This window comes from Hoplias malabaricus, chromosome 14, assembly GCF_029633855.1.
Source record: "Hoplias malabaricus isolate fHopMal1 chromosome 14, fHopMal1.hap1, whole genome shotgun sequence".
Classification (NCBI taxonomy): domain Eukaryota; kingdom Metazoa; phylum Chordata; class Actinopteri; order Characiformes; family Erythrinidae; genus Hoplias; species Hoplias malabaricus.
The window spans coordinates 11,683,354-11,700,046 of record NC_089813.1 but is presented as its reverse complement, the minus strand read 5'-3'; the positions used below and the strand labels follow the sequence as shown (position 1 = coordinate 11,700,046).

Sequence of the window (16,693 nt, the reverse complement as noted above, 5' to 3'; positions counted from 1 at the left end):
ATGGTGGCAAGCAACATATGCAAGGCAACAGAGGGAATACTGTCTGTAAATGTAAAACTACAGTCCTCCTGTAAGATCAGTGGAGCTGAGAGAATGGACAGAGAGCGCAGAAACAAGGAGGTGGTCATAATGTTGTGGCTGATTGGTGTAAGCAGTCAACATCATTACTGAGCATTTCTGCTTTGAACCTGCAGTTTCCAAAGGACAGTCTCAAATGGGCAGATTCAGACAGCCAGGGTCTTACAGCTTTAGATGAGCAGCAGAGGGGCGGTGGAGGTGGAGGTAATGGTACATTAACAGAAACACTCATACTACTTGAGAGTGAAGGTGTAGTGTTGCAACTCAGCCACTATTAAGGCATTGGGGATGTTTTCCTTGAGAATAACTTCACAATATTTTATTTTAATGTGGGGGTCCTTTCATAGTTTGCAGAACTCAACAATTGATTTTTGAACATACTGCACACTTCCTTCTCAAATTACCAAAACAGCTTTCCTGGACTTTGACCAAGAGTGAATTAAGTGGTGTTTCTAATGTAAGTGCATTATTACTGGAATGCAGAGAGAGAGAGAGAGCGTGTGTGTGTGTGTGTGCGAATGGAGGGTTGGACATCTCTGGCTGTATTACAGAAACACAAATAATAGATCAGCTGATATAAAGTACAACAGTAGTGCAAGACAGGAGGATTACACCGGGTCACATACTGGCAACAAAAGTAGAGCGGAAGTACGAAGGTAATGGTTTTAAAAATATTTAAAAACAAAACTACACGAGCCTAATTATCACTAAAAGCTCGAAGGATGTTTTTCGTAAGGTAAAGATCCCCCGCACCCCTGCCGTGAAGCAGTTAGTGCCTATTGTTTAGCTTTGCTGAGTAGGAGCGCTATAGTAGGGGTGGGGTGTACTTCAGAAGAGAGTCGGAGGTGGACATGCAGAACCGGGCCAAAACGTTTGCTGTTTGAATTGTAGCCGTCATGGGCATTTCTTTTTAAAAATATATGACTAAAGTACAAACAGCGCCCAAACAATAAAACATGTCATATAGATTTCTCTCGGTCGGAGCTGGTGCTTGGCAGGAGATGAGCTCTTCCAAAAGTATGGTGCAAATGCGTGGTGCGTGAGTGGCACGTTTGTGAATGCTCATTTGCTGGATGCCAGCCAAATAACGGAGTTCATTAAGAAAGGAAACATTTTCACAAACGAAGGGCAGAGAAATCAACCAATAAATCAAGATCCAAAATATAAAACAACAAAAGCCAATTCTAAAATTAAAAAAAAACTATAGCTCTCTCTCTCTAGGGGGCGCTTTTGTATTATGCTGGCTAAAAAACAAACGGTACCACAAAATAAAACGTCACAAATAGACTTTCTAAACACATATACAAAGCAGCTATTTTTCATTCGTTAGATTATGTTTTTTGTTGGTCACGTTATGGCTGAGACATTTTTATCTTTCCATTTTTTAATTTATTGATTCACTGTGGGTTCAAGCTAAGTGAAATATGCTAAATGCTAACGTTCCAGGACTCATTAGAAGCTACAAATTAGTTATTTTTTAGATCATTATTTTTTTTACAATATTTACTTTTTTTTGTCTCATTGCTTGTCCAGTTTTTTTATATATAAACTATATCATGCCGACTGAAACCCCAAACACTACAAAAACTTTCAGAAATCCAACAGTTTACCTCATAAATATATTGTACCAAGTCCAAGATAAAGGCAAACGTTGCAAGTTTTATTTGTTTATGTATTATTTATTTAAAAAAAAAATTATAAAGTATATTCAATAAGAATTTTTTCTTATTATTTCGCAAATACATATATGCTGTAATTCCTCATGCTACAAAACAGCTACTATGCTGACACATATTTGCCTAGATTTATTAGTATCTTATACTAATTAAAAATATATAAAACCTTGAATGGGGTTTACTCAGTGCAAAGCAAATTTTTAATATATCTAATGAGTTCCACTTTAGGTGGAGGTTGATTTAATGAGCTGTAAACATTTAAACTCAAGGAATTTGGCAGACTCTTTGGCAGAGTGAATTAGGAAGGTGAATGTAGCATGTAGAGAGGCAACCGCTGCCTCTGAAATATAAAGTGACCAAGAGAACAAACACCACATGGTGGAGAGGTTAAATGCTGTGTTCACTCACTGTCCACTCTGTTAGACACACCTACCTCGTTGGTCCACCTTGTAGCTTGTTGCTGCAGAGTTTGTGTCAGTCATTTTATTTGATGTGTATTCTTCCATCCCTTGTTGTCAGGGATATATTATTAAGAATCTCTTGCAGAGACACCCACCTGATTTGTTTTGGCCGTGTGAGTCCTGACCATTAAAGAACAGGGTAAAAGGGGGATGACAAATTATGCAGATCAACAGATGGAATATAGTTATTGTTAAGTTACAATGTGAACCTATATGGTAAGTGAAGCTGATGGACAAATGGACAGTATTTGAATGAGGGACTTTTATTGGCCTGGTGGCGTATTTCTACACAGAAATTATGCTGCTGACGTTTGGATATGTGTTGTTTGTACTGGTGGAAGTGACCTTTGGGGGGTGGGTACACAATGCGTTCATGACTACAATGATGACTGAGAATGAAAAAAAGAGGTGGAGAAAAAATACATGTGATAAAACCAAGACAGATAAGCTGCAGCTTTACAACTGAAAACTAAAGCAGGAGAGTAGAGCAACAAGGAGAGCGACAAACAAGGATATTTTGTACAGTACAAGTCAACATGGAAGAATTGGATTTACATTTGGTAAGTCAACTCCAAATCTTGGATTTAGATTGCACACACAAAAAATATATCTAATGTAAACCTTTGTATATTTGAAATGAACTCTGATATATTGAATAAACATTGATATATATCCTCACTGTCCAATATACATGCAATCAACACTGATATATATGGAATACATATATTAGAATACATATATATACAGAGCCCCCCTCTGGGTGACTGTTTGTGAGGAGTTCATGTGGTGTGTTGTTCATTCCATTCATATCAGGGCCATATCAAAGTTGCTTAAAGATTTCCTGTTTGTATGGGATATAATTATCCCAAATAACTCTCCAGATAAAAACATATCTCCATTTCTGTTGACTTAGAATTACTTGGAATAAAATACATTTATATTAACTGGCGCAGCAGGTAGTGTTGCACTCACACAGCTCCAGGGACCTGGAGGTTGTGAGCTCACAGACCTGCTCCGGTCTGTGAGGAGTTTGGTGTGTTCTCCCTGTGTCTGCGTGGGTTTCCTCTAGGTGCTCCGGTTTCCTCTCACGGTTCAAAAACACACGTTGGTAGGTGGATTGGTGACTCAAAAGTGTCATAGGTGTGAGTGAATGTGTCACCCTGTGAAGGACTGGCGCCCCCTCCAGGGTGTGTTTCCACCTTGCGCCCAATGATCCTGGGTAGGATTCGGACTCACCGCGACCCTCAACTGAAAGAAAATGAATGAATGAACATTCGTAGAAAATTAAGCTTTGTTCCTTCTCCTATAAAGTTACTATGTTTACAGTGATTATATATATACAGAGTGAGTCAAAAGTTGCAAGACACATGGCGGCCATGTTCTGGGCAAAGCCTAAAAGATAGGTCCCCCTCATCCATTACTTTCTGGGGTATTCGGATAAAAGAGTGTCCTGTGACTTTTGACTCACCCTGTGTGTGTGTGTATACACTGCTCAGAAATATAAAGGGAACTCTTAAACAACACAATGTAACTCCAAGTCAATCACACGTATGTGAAAACAACCTGCCAGTTAGGAAGCAACACTGATTGTGAATCAGTTTCACCTGCTGTTGTGCAAATGGAACAGACAACAGGTAGAAAAGAGGCAATTAGCAAGACAACCTCTATAAAGGAGTGGTTCTGCAGGTGGTGACCACAAACCATTTCTCTGTTCTCATCCTTTCTGGCTAATGTTTTGGTCACTTTTGCATTTTGTCAGTGCTCTCACTGCTAGAGGTAACATGAGGCGGTTGTTTCTCAGGTAGTGCAGCTCATCTAGAATGGCTCATTATTGTGAGCTGTGGCAAGAAGGTTGGCTGTGTCTGTCAATACAGTGTCCAGAGCATGGAGGAGATACCAGGAGACAGGCCAGTACGCCAGTAGACGTGGAGGGGGCTGTAGGAGGGCAACAACCCAGCAGCAGGACCCTGCAATATAACCTCCAGCAGGCCACTAATATCCATGTTTCTGCGCAAACTGTCGTGAGGGTGGTATGAGGGCCCAACATCCATAAGTGGGGTTTGTTCTTACAGCCCAACACCGTGCAGGGTGATGGGTATTTGCCTGAGAACAACAAGATTGGCAGATTCGCCACTGGTGCCCTGTGCTCTTCACAGATGAGAGCAGGTTCACACTGAGCACATGTGACAGAGAGTCCAGAGATTTTTCGGATATTATTTTGTTCTCAACGCATTTCACTATGTAATGAATAGATTTTCAACTGGAATATTTCATTCATTGAGATGTAGGATGTTTTATTTTAGTGTTCCCTTTATTTTTTGAGCATATGTATGTATGATACATGAATTACAGATGTATGATATATGATTAAACATATATTGAGATGTTCTGCTCATATATACAACCTGTATTTTTCCATGAAAGATGTCCAATAGTCGACCAGAACTGTTTGATTTTGAAGGCATCTCTATGATCCATTATTTTACGGACAACTGGAAGAATATTCAGAACTTCCAGGCAAGACCAGATGACATCCTCATTGCTACTTATCCTAAAGCAGGTCTGTGTAACTTATTTTTTAAAGATCTTACACTGGGAATGCTAAAGTGGCCAATAATGTGAGAAGGTTTAAGTACTCATTCCAACAGATGTCACTGATAAAATGTCAGAGTTCGCCATAATGTTTTCCAAGAATGTGTCATAAAGCCGGGACAGACCTGTTTTTGCCCTGTGTCAATGATTAATCCAAGCCCATTTTGCAAATGTGTATATACTGCACCCTAGACACTTCTAGGTCAAGTCACACTCTGTTTCAGATAACCCAACCTTGCAATCACAACTAATTCCTTGTCAGGGCAAGTTAATTTTTCTGCATTTCTGACTTCTACATCAGGGACCACCTGGGTGTCTTTTATTATGGACCTGCTCTACTTTGGCAATATAGAACCAGAGCGTCAGACCACACTGCCAATCTATATGAGAGTACCCTTCATTGAGGGGGCCTTCCCTGGGTTGCCTCCAGGTCAGTGATCCTTTTCCTCTCTTTCAACAGACAACATGTAAACTGTGACACATTTCATCAGAAGTTATTTGTCTTTTGCCAGGAGCGGAGCAAGCAGACAAGTTGCCTACCACTCCACGCCTCATCAAAACTCATCTTCCTGTTCAGTTAGTGCCCAAGTCCTTCTGGGAACAGAACTGCAGGGTACAGTATCTCATGTTAAGCATTTCTTGTTTATGGATTCAAATGCTTTTTCCAAATGAATGTCACGTCTGTTTTTGGTTCTTAAACATGGAACCAACATTCTGTACAAAGGTTCCTACCGAAGATGTTCGCTCAGAGCCTCTTTTGATGTACAGTTTGGAATATAGTTCAGATTAATTAAGATTCATTGAAGAGTAAAGGGATTCATGTAAGTTGTCAGGAATCACGGGGCGGACTAGCGGAGGCGGGCGCACTTGCTAAAACACAGTGAGTTTAATTTAACAAAAGATATAACAAAACAAAGACAGGCAACAGTGGAAACAACAAGACTAGGATTATAAACAAAACGACATGACGTGGAATGGGAAGAAACAACACAACGTGACTTAGGAACACACAAGGTGAAACAACAAATGACCGATAACAGGAAGTAACACACGGGAACTTAAATACTACATGTAAACGAGACACCTGAGACAGGAGGACAGCGAACAAGGAGGCGGAACAAAGGCGGGACATGGGCGGAGACAAGGACAACAACAGACAGAGCCATGTGCAGAGAGAGCACATGGCAAGGAAAACAGGCATGACAGGAGGGCGTGACATAAGTAGCCATTTTATCAAGTGCATTGACCATATGTTTACTTTACAGGTGTGCAGTAACCTGTTTTAGCTTTATAATAGTTTCACTTGATAAAATTGCTAGTGCATGTAGATACAAGATAAGTGTAAATATTCTTGACATTAATCCTTAAATATTTTTTGTTCCAGTCTCATAATCTTTCTTTCTCCAGGTCGTCTATGTAGCTCGCAATGCCAAAGACAACGCTGTCTCTTATTTTCACTTTGATCGAATGAACATGGCACAGCCTGATCCAGGAGACTGGAACAATTTTTTTAATCTCTTCATGAATGGAAAGAGTAAGTGAGTAGATCATATATCTACTGGTATCTGCCCAGAAGCAGAGTGGTTTTATAATATTCACTGGTGAAGAATTCATTCACCAACGAGTCAGCAGCTACACAAAATACTGTATATCTAGTATTACAGAAAGTATAGAAAGTGATGTGAAGTTTTAAACAAAGTTTTTTTCATATTTGATATTAGGAAGTGGGTTTATATGCTACTTTGGAGACTGCTTGCCTGTTTCTTTTGTTTAAGTCGGTCAAAATATGTTTCATATACCACAGAAACTGTTGATTACCCATGGATATTTTTGACCTTTAAAAAACATATTGTGGGGGCTGGGTACATGATGTTTTTTTAATTTTTTAGCCGTCTTTGGTCCATGGTATGATCATGTGAGTGGATACTGGGAGAGAAAGATGACATACTCAAATATCCACTACATGTTCTTTGAAGATATTGTGGAGGTATGGAATATATATATATATATATATATATATATATATATATATATATATATATATGAGAATATACTGCCATATGTAACCAGATTTGAGCATGATGCTGATGACTGTGCATCTGAATATGACTCCCCAAACCCCCCCCCCCCCTCTCTTCTGCTTGCCTAGGACACTGGACGTGAGGTGGACCGTTTGTGCACTTTTCTTGGTTTATCTACATCAGCTGAGGAGAGAGAAAGAATTGCCAAAAGTGTTCACTTTGATGCTATGAAAAAGAATAAGATGACCAACTATTCTACAGTCCCAGTTATGGACTTCAAGATTTCACCCTTTATGCGCAAAGGTTAATAGGCCATGGATCCTTATTTAACACTGACAGGGACACTGCTGGCACTTACAAGGGAAAGAATAATGCTCACTTTCAGTTCGAGTGCAGCATTTGCTTTGATCTCTGAAGCTCAGTGCAATGATGGTCAGTGTGGTCCTCTAACTGAAATGACAGTATTGGCAGTTATTGTTCACGTCCATTTGTGCTGAGTTTTTCATGTTGCATTAAAAGCAGTGGCTGGCTTCACAGATCTCGGAGGAAGGAAGTGCTAGCCAACAACTTAATACATTGTTACTAAATTTAAAATATAAACTTTGATCAACTGCAGAATTTCAAAAATGGATGCAGTCAGAACAATACATCAATAATTATAATTTTATTCATTCATTTATTGTCTGTAATCAGTTATCCAGTTCAGGGTCGTGGTGGGTCCGGAGCCTACCCGGAACCACTGGGTGCACTGGGTGTAATTTTAAAATGTATTATATTATCATTTTTATTATTTATTTCAAGGACTGGATGTTTAAAAGATAATAAAATCCTTGAAAATTAAAAAACAAACATTATGCGATCTTACACATCAGAGCTATTTTGTCAGGTTTGGAAATTAGTTTCAGGGTGTTTAATAATGTGAACCAGATTTGAAATTAATGATTTATTGTGCATTTAATGTCACATCCTTGGTTTTACATCTGTCAACATGAGGACTTAAATATTAAGGATGAAAAGTACTTGCCTCTAATGCAGTAAATGAAGCAAATCCAGGGTCAGACTGGGACAATGGACTTGTGCACACATTTTAGGTTGTACTCTGTTTTATGGATCATTAAAAAGTGGTTAGGGTTAGGGTTACTTTTTATCATAAAATAACTAAATTATAACCACTTATTAATGATCTGTATATAGTTACTCTCTCTCTCACACACACACAAATAAAATATTTATAATTTTTATATTTAAATATTTTATAATTACTGATAAACTGACAAACTCTACTCCCAGTAATAATCAAGCTTTATTTTACCTTCATTTGTGTATTTCTCTCCATATTTATGTCTGAAGGGAAAGTTGGGGACTGGAAGAATCACTTCACTGTGGCTCAGAATGAGACATTTGATGAACACTACAAACAGAAGATGAAGAACACCACACTCCAATTTCGAACAGAAATTTAAATGGTCCATATCCTGAAAACCAAGTTTCCTTTATGTTTGTACCCTAACCCTTCACCCCTGTGGTCAGTTGACAGCAACCTAGCTCCTGCCTTCTGTATTAAAGTTACAATGAGATATACACTCTGGACTACTTTATAACACAATAAAGGCACAGTAAAGGACCCATCAGAATAAAGGTTTAAGTAAGTTTTAAAAGAATGCTAATAAAAAAGAAGTGGTCATTTGAATATCTACATAAACCATTAACCAAAATAAATACAAGACCATTCAAAATATATACTGAATAAATGCAATTTAGGAAAAATGAAGGATATGTTCTGCATTGCATTTTTCTTGATTTTGTTGGTGTTATCGGATACACCAACATGGAGGTTATGGAGGGTTTTTTTGTGATAATATATAATTAAATGAATAATGAACTTATTTAAAATGAGAATTAATTCATTAATATTTAATTAAATAATTACCAATTGAAATAGCTTAAATAATTGTATGTGATTTATGTAATTGTTATTTAAATATGCATTTAAAATATATGTTTAATTGTATTATATAATATTTTAATTAACTATCTAACTGTTTAAATATTTATTTAAAGCACCTTGCACTATGAAATAATTAAATCTGTCAACATTATCCATCATCCGTCAGTGGGCGTGGCTAACTCAGATATCATGCTATACATAAAATGTATAATCATGATGGAATTTCTCATTCAAATTTATTAGATTTAGCAATCTGATATTAGGGAAGAATAGTAGTTGTATATACTGTAAAATTACAGCATATTTGTAAATGGCAACTTGTCGGAATAAAACTGGAGCTTGTTTTATCCACACTGGACAAGATGACTTCCTATGTGAAACCACAAGGGGCAGCACTATGGCACAGCAGGTAGCTCCAGGGTGGTGTGTTCGCATGGGTTTCCTCCGGGTGCTCCTGTTTCCTCACACGAGCCAAAAACACGTTGGTATGTGGATTGGCGACTCAAAAAGTGTGCATAGCTGTGAGTGTGTGAATGAATGTGTGTCGCCCTGCAAAGGACACAGCAGAAGGACACTTGCACCCAGTAATTCCGGGTGTCCTCCGGACCCACCGCGACCCTGAACTGGATAAGCGGTTGCAGACAATGAATGACTAATTGGTACAGAATAATAATATAACCACATCAGTGATATTGAAAAATGTTAGAAGTTCTTTCCCAAGGACTCTAAATGTTATATGCTTGTTAGGGATGGTATCAAAACACAGTCTTCTGCAGAGAATGCAGCTGCTAGGTCGAGATGATTATCGAGATGATAACCATAGTTAACCATAACACTAAGGCAACCAAGGCAGCATAATTCATTTGGAAAAGTTTAGTTAGACACTGGCACCTGAAATAGGCTGAGACAATATACAGACAGTCTGAGGAAGTGTTTAAGTAAAAGAAAGGAAGGAAGGAAGCCTTGTTTGCTTTCATATCACTGCAACAGCCAGATAAAATCATCGAGAGAAAAGAAAGGAATCAAGAAAACAAACAGTATGTAAGGAATAAATATCTGTACATGTTTTTATTTGGTTTTACTTCATTCAGTCCAATAACGAGGGAATTTAATAAATGTAATTGGTTATTTACATCATTATAAAATAATAACGTCACTATTACCCAAAATAAGCCTTGTAATATATAAGCAATTATATCTGTATTTTTCTAAGTTGGTTTGACATTATTAGATCCAATAAAATTATTGAAAAAATCACCAAGCATTGCATTATGTAAGGTGCAAATATCTGCATTTTCTGTTATATAATATTAAACCATATAATAAGTATTATCATAAAAGTGGCTAAAAGTAATCGATCGTGCTGTGTGGAGGTTGTGTGTTCAGTGTTAGCGTGTGTCTAGACGCTGAAAGGCTAAACATTTCTTCAGGTAATTGTACGACGGCCCCTAACACATTAGTCAGGGGAAAAGGCGAAAACAGCGGCTGTTTTTCTTGCTTCTCCTTAGTTTAGTGCAGTTTAGTAAACGACGGAGGCTGTTATTTTATGTCGTTTTTCCTTTTACCATAAGCAGACTTCTGAATCTCAAATAAATGTCGAATATTAAACTAACGTAATCTACTTTACTGCCTGTTTACAAGTTCAGTGCCTGCAGAGAACAAAATAAAGACAGGGCAAAGACTAACCATGAAAAACTAACCACCTGTGACGAGTGGTGCGAGAGAAAATAAACACCCCAGATACCGAGGAACAACCATTACAAGAAAAGGGAGAGGTGCAACAACAGGAAGGGTGTCAAGTTTGTTCCAACTACTTATTTTATCATGGAAGGTCGTAATGTATCTGCGGTGAGTGAACTGCAGCATATTCTGAACTTCTGATATTTACCTTTAGAAGGGATGTGCCATATCGTATTGTTTTAAAACGATAAAAAAAAAACAATATCTTGCTTATCGTGATATTCTGACGTGTTTATGTAATAAATGATGTCATGCAGGTACAGGTAATATGGCATACATTCTTTACGTGAGTCATTTAGACACAGAAATTTGCTCTGCGTTCAAAGAATTTGCTCCAAAAGACTAGTGACTTCAGGAGGTGGTTTGTTTATAAAATAGGAATATTCTATATATATATATATATACAATGTCAGAACCTTGGTAAGTTACATTTGTTTACAAAATAAGCAGATGTTTACACACGTTTATTAGTTGGTCCTTTTGAATATTTGAAATTGTTAAATTTGTATGAAAACAAAAGTAGTGTCGCAGTCACACAGCTCCAGGGGCCTAGAGGTTGTGGGTTCGATTCCCGCTCCGGGTGACTGTCTGTGAGGAGTTTGGTGTGTTCTCCCTGTGTCCGCGTGGGTCTCCTCCCACGGTACAAAAACACACGTCGGTAGGTGGATTGGCGACTCAAAAGTGTCCGTAGGTGTGAGTGAATAAGTGTGTGTGTGTCTGTGTTGCCCTGTGAAGGACTGGCGCCCCCTCCAGGGTGTATTCCCGCCTTGCACCCAATGATTCCAGGTAGGAAATTAATGAAAGTATATTTAATTGTTTTCTTATATGGCCAAGGATATCGTTATTGCAGAAATACCCTAAAATCATGATCTTATTATAGGGCAATATACCCACCCTTAATCTTTAGCATGCTGTATTAGATGTATAGGGTTATTTTGATTTGTACTTGTATATAACTTTTTTTTTTTTGTCATATTACACATGCAGGCTTTCGCTAGAGGAGAGGCGATTGAATTTGAAGGCATCTATTTGAACCATTACTTCACTGACAACTGGGACAATATTAAGAATTTCCAAGCAAGACCAGATGACATCCTCATTAACACTTATCCTAAAGCAGGTGTGTGGGCTTTGTTAAGGGGAACGTTTGCACAGCATTACCTTAATGGAAAATGTATAAAATCTGATAAATTTGCATTTCCTTTAAAAGACAAAACGAATGAACTTATTAGATTGGGATATGAAATGTGCTTTTAACTGTGCAAAGAAGTTCCTCAGTTAATAGGACAATGACTATATGTGATATATGCATTCATGTGTATGTAGTTAGCCAATAAAAGCCAATGCACACAAAGCACATAAAGCCAATGCTTATTTGGTCACACATTTCTTCTGTTTTTTTTTGGCTGTTCTCAAAAAGGGACTACCTGGGTCTCCTATATTTTGGACCTCCTCTACTTTGGCAACACAGCGCCAGAGCGCCAGGCCTCACTGCCAATTTACGAGCGAATACCTTTCCTTGAAGCAGCATATCCTGGGATGCCTTCAGGTCAGAGAACCTCTGTCCCCTGTTACAACATACATTATACCAACACAGGGAAATGTAATAATTTGAAATGCGGAGGGGGTGTCGTTAGTCACAATAAGCTCTGCTTTGACTTAAAGTTTGAGTTTTTCTGTCCTATGCCAGGGGTGGACCGGACAAACGGTCTGACCACCACTCCTCGCCTCATCAAATGTCATCTGCCTGTTCAACTGGTGCCCAAGTCATTTTGGGAACAGAACTGCAAGGTAAAATATGGGGTTCTTCTCTGTAGGATTATTTTTTTTATTCACAGTGAAAATATGAAAATTGTTGTCTGTTCCTGTACAAGCTGCTTATTCTTGCTTATGTAGAATAAGGTTCACTATGTCTCTAGGGGACAAAAGGATAGTCTTGTCTATATATATCTTACAGTTGATGTGCAACAAGCCTTTATTATACATCAACTTGTAACAGGGGTGACACGGTGGCGCAGCAGGTAGCGTTGCAATCACACAGTTCCAGGGACCTAGGGGGGTGTGGGTTCAAGTCCTGCTCCGGGTGACTGTCTGTGAGGAGTTTGGTGTGTTCTCCCCGTGTCCATGTTGGTTTCCTCCTGTTGGTAGGCAGATTGGCGACTCAGACTCAGGTGTTCCTGCCTTGCACTCAGTGAATCCGGGTAGGCTCCGGACCCACCCCGACCCTGAACTGGATAAGTGGTTACAGACAATGAATGAATGAATGAATAAACTGAAAAAAGAGTGCAATTTGCAAGCAAAGTTCAAGTAGAATTTTGTTTTGTCATCAGTTTCATATACATTGTCTTTTTGTTTACCACCTGCTATAAAAAATACTGCCTACATCTCAACAAATATTATTAAATGGAGCAAAATGATCTAAAAATCTCACTCCTTAAACATTACCATATAAATATTATAAACATTAAAAAGAATCTAAAATACAGCCCTCTATATTCTGTCAACTTCATCTTATCTGTCTCTTTGATGTTTTCTCTCATCAGATTGTCTATGTAGCTCGCAATGCTAAAGACAGCGCTGTGTCTTATTATCACTTTAGTCGGATGAACTTCATAGCACCTGAACCAGGAGACTGGAACACTTATCTACAAAAGTTCATGAATGGAAAGCGTGAGTGCGGCACTTATTACATCCAAAGACATATAAACTGATCAGTGTTCACAGAAGAGTGATTTAACAAACATCAATACAATGCCATTTTAATATTTGTAATTTTTAATGCAGTATCTTCCATGTTTTGTTTTTTAGTCGTGTTTGGTCCTTGGTATGATCATGTACATGGATTCTGGGAGAAGAAGCAGATATATTCAAATATTCACTACATGTTTTATGAGGACATGATAGAGGTAAGGTAATTACAGTAGACATTTTATAAGTTTGATAACACTTGAATGGCTGGGATGGCAATGTAGTGAATGTTTAGCCAGTTTTTCATAGCAATGATTTAGCTTAATGTTGGTTACAGTCGATCTTGGATTTAATTTTTGCTCATTGTGTCTGTGCTTTTCCAGGACATTGGGCGAGAGGTGGAACATTTGTGCTCTTTTCTTGGTTTATCCCCACCAATAGAAGAGAGGGAAAGAATTATAAAAAGTGCCCACTTCAATGCCATGAAGCAGAACAACATGACCAACTACTCTACAATGCCTACAATGGACTTTAAAATTTCACCTTTCCTGCGCAAAGGTTAGCCATTCCCTATGGGTACACTGACTGACTTCTTGAGCATATAAAGAATCCACTGATACTATTGCAAAAGTTCCCAGACTTTTTGAGCAAATGACTCCCACCTCTCCAACCTCTGTGATGTGAAGTAATTATAAGTATTTGTTAATTTCAGCTGTATGTTTCTCTGTTTATTTTATTCTGAAGGTAAAGTTGGGGACTGGAAGACTCACTTCACTGTGGCTCAGAATGAGATGTTTGATAAACACTACAAACAGAAGATGAAGCACATCCCTCTCCAGTTTCGAACAGAGATTTAAGGCATTATATATCCTAAAAATGCACACAGCAGTGGTAATGTTTGGCCAGCTGTGGTCCAGTTCTGTAAAGAATATCATTTTGTATATTTTAATACATAAATGCTATTAATTTAACATAACGGAAGAAATAATATCTCATTTTTCTGTGCAAATGTTAAAGCCCCTGATATACAGATTTTATTTTATTTTATTGTTGAGTCTGGTTATGGCTGCATGTATGTGAGGCTCACTGCTAAATCTATTAAATTAAACCTTAACCTGACCAATAAACACAGTTTCACTCGTTTTCAATTTTAATTTTTTATTATTACTAATGCAGAGCATTCAGCAATGTTTAAATGGAAAACACAAAGCAGATAGAACACTCTTCAGAAATTATCCACATACTCTGAGAACATTGGGTATGGTTCTATTATTCTAAGGAACCTGTGTGACAGCCCTCTATCACTGGTGAACAAAAATATTATTTATGTTACCATGACAATGCACACAGCCTTGACAGAGCTGTTATTTATATATTTTTTAATTTATTTATTGCTTTTTACTTTGAACTCTGGTAGTGATTTCACAAATCTTTAGGTTTTTGTTCTCTGTATTCATGTAACCAGTCCATTTATATTACACAACATAGTACATCGTTTCTCGTAGTGTGGGGATCTGAAGGTATTGCAGGTGAGGCACAAAGAGTCTGGAGAAATTAGCATTTCTTTATTAATGAGCCTGTTTTTATTAATGACTTTCTGTTTTGCCTATAAAGTTTACTCAGTAAAAAGCACCCACTCACAATGGATTCATGAATAGCCCTTAAACATAATAAAAGAACCTTATATTATAAGGAGACCAGAAAAATGTAGCTTGCCTGGAACCAAAATATGCTTTTATTCACAAACTTTTATTTTGAAAATGTGCCACCGAGATTAACCCCTTCAGACCCGCATTTTTTCTGCTGGGCCAAAAAAATTTTTTCAAACTGATTCTGATTCCTCTCTAACATAAAAACAATGGAAAAAACATATTTTTGCTAACTCATGTTTATAACAGTATTTTTTCATGTCCATTCCAATGGACACCACAACACAATGGGCGTAAAATGTCATAAAAACGTAAGAAACGTATAGCTGAGTTTTTCCACATAGTAGTCAATCAGGTATGACCTTAACATCTGGAACTGGATGTTTGCAAGTGTTTGAGTCTGTGTACAGTTCTGAACATGCACATGAACTTGATAGGCATATCACAGCATGGATAGGGAACAGCAGTGAGGGCATCACCCCTGGACGGAACACCATCACAAACTTGGCCTTCTTTTTGTCCCACCGCTGCACTTCATCCATTCTGCCAACACCAACGAAGTTGGAGGCCATGAGAACTGGTCTGTTTTCATACCATTTGACCAGTGCCACCTTACCATCACAGGTTACAACTTCATCACAGCTTCCTCGAGGCTTTTTGGTCATCTCTTTGTCAGACTGTAGAGGAGGCCTGGCAAAGCAAGAGACCCTTGCTGTCCCAGCGGCATGAATTTTCCTCTCAGCCAGCAGCTCCATAAGATTGTACGTTGTGAAGTAGTTGTCAAAATACAATTTGTGGTTGGCCTCTGTGATTCACTGGCTAAGATGGTACACCACTCCAGCTCCAAGTCCCAGCTGCTTTCTGTGCTGTTGTGATAGCTCCATTGTAGTGCCTTGGTGCAGCAGGAAGTCATAGGCCATGCCACTTTTCCCACACAGGAAATATATTTTCACCCCCCATGGGTGTGGCTTACCTTTGATGAATTGCTTGACAGACAGAGTTCCGTGAAATGGTACCATTTGTTCATCAATGCAAAGGTTCTCCTCTAGTGGAAGCTCCAAGCATCTACGGCGTATGGCATCATAGAGAGGACGTACCTTGAAAAACACATCATTGTTCTCAGCTGGCTTCTCCAAACTGTTGACCAAATGCAAGTGTGACCAGAGCTGGAAGAATCTGTCACGGGGCATGGTGTTTTGAAAAATACCAATATCCATCCCAGCTTCCCAGTACATGGAAACTCTTGGCATATCCTCTGTCATATCCTCCTGTCCTCCTCCTATCCTCCTCTGTCCCTGCACTCTCTGTCTCCTCTATCTCAATCTCATCTGCCACATCAAGTTCTTCTGGCATGCATGTAACCTCTCCACTGTCCCTCTCTAAATCTAATAAAAAAACAATAACATTTTAACTCATTTTATGTATTCTCACTCTTGAACTGTTATGTATTCCATTTAGATCTTACATATAAGGCATTACACTGATGAAAACCACATACAAAGAAACCACCTTACCACCTATCTCAGGCCTGGTCCTATCCTCCTCATCTCCTGAATTCAAGGAGTCAATTTCTGATAACTCTTCATTTACGAGACGTTCAAGGAAGTATTCAACTTTATACTCTGCATCACGTACCAAAAATATATATTTAAAAATGTGTAATCGTGAATAAATAAACTGTGATACCATACTTTACTTATGGAACGCTTACAGGTATTTTGTTTCTTTATACACTGACACTAAACATATGAGTGTTAGCTAAACTCGCCCAACTCCTGATGTCCATTGCAATGGACATCGGACTTTGAAAAAATCCTGTAACTTAATGATATGATATATG

General features: G+C 38.3%; 2 protein-coding genes across 3 annotated transcripts; both read left to right on the top strand.

Annotated features, from left to right (window-relative positions):
• The first annotated feature begins 583 nt into the window (after nucleotides 1-583).
• On the top strand, nucleotides 584-9,108 carry LOC136665721 (cytosolic sulfotransferase 3-like). Of its 2 annotated transcripts, none has more exons than XM_066643418.1 (8): nucleotides 584-734; nucleotides 4,640-4,775; nucleotides 5,109-5,237; nucleotides 5,320-5,420; nucleotides 6,215-6,341; nucleotides 6,697-6,794; nucleotides 6,957-7,131; nucleotides 8,179-9,108. In XM_066643418.1, exons 2-8 carry the CDS (start codon nucleotides 4,640-4,642, stop codon nucleotides 8,289-8,291), a joined length of 879 nt encoding a protein of 292 aa, XP_066499515.1. In that variant the 5' UTR covers nucleotides 584-734; the 3' UTR covers nucleotides 8,292-9,108. The 2 variants fall into 2 exon arrangements, with proteins under 2 accessions (XP_066499515.1, XP_066499514.1); XM_066643417.1 differs by lacking the exon at nucleotides 584-734 and adding an exon at nucleotides 2,053-2,775.
• A 1,140-nt stretch (nucleotides 9,109-10,248) lies between these two features.
• On the top strand, nucleotides 10,249-14,314 carry LOC136665722 (cytosolic sulfotransferase 3-like). Its single transcript, XM_066643419.1, has 8 exons — nucleotides 10,249-10,624; nucleotides 11,504-11,636; nucleotides 11,937-12,065; nucleotides 12,207-12,307; nucleotides 13,060-13,186; nucleotides 13,325-13,422; nucleotides 13,588-13,762; nucleotides 13,949-14,314. Exons 1-8 carry the CDS (start codon nucleotides 10,601-10,603, stop codon nucleotides 14,059-14,061), a joined length of 900 nt encoding a protein of 299 aa, XP_066499516.1. The 5' UTR covers nucleotides 10,249-10,600; the 3' UTR covers nucleotides 14,062-14,314.
• Nucleotides 14,315-16,693: the final 2,379 nt, after the last annotated feature.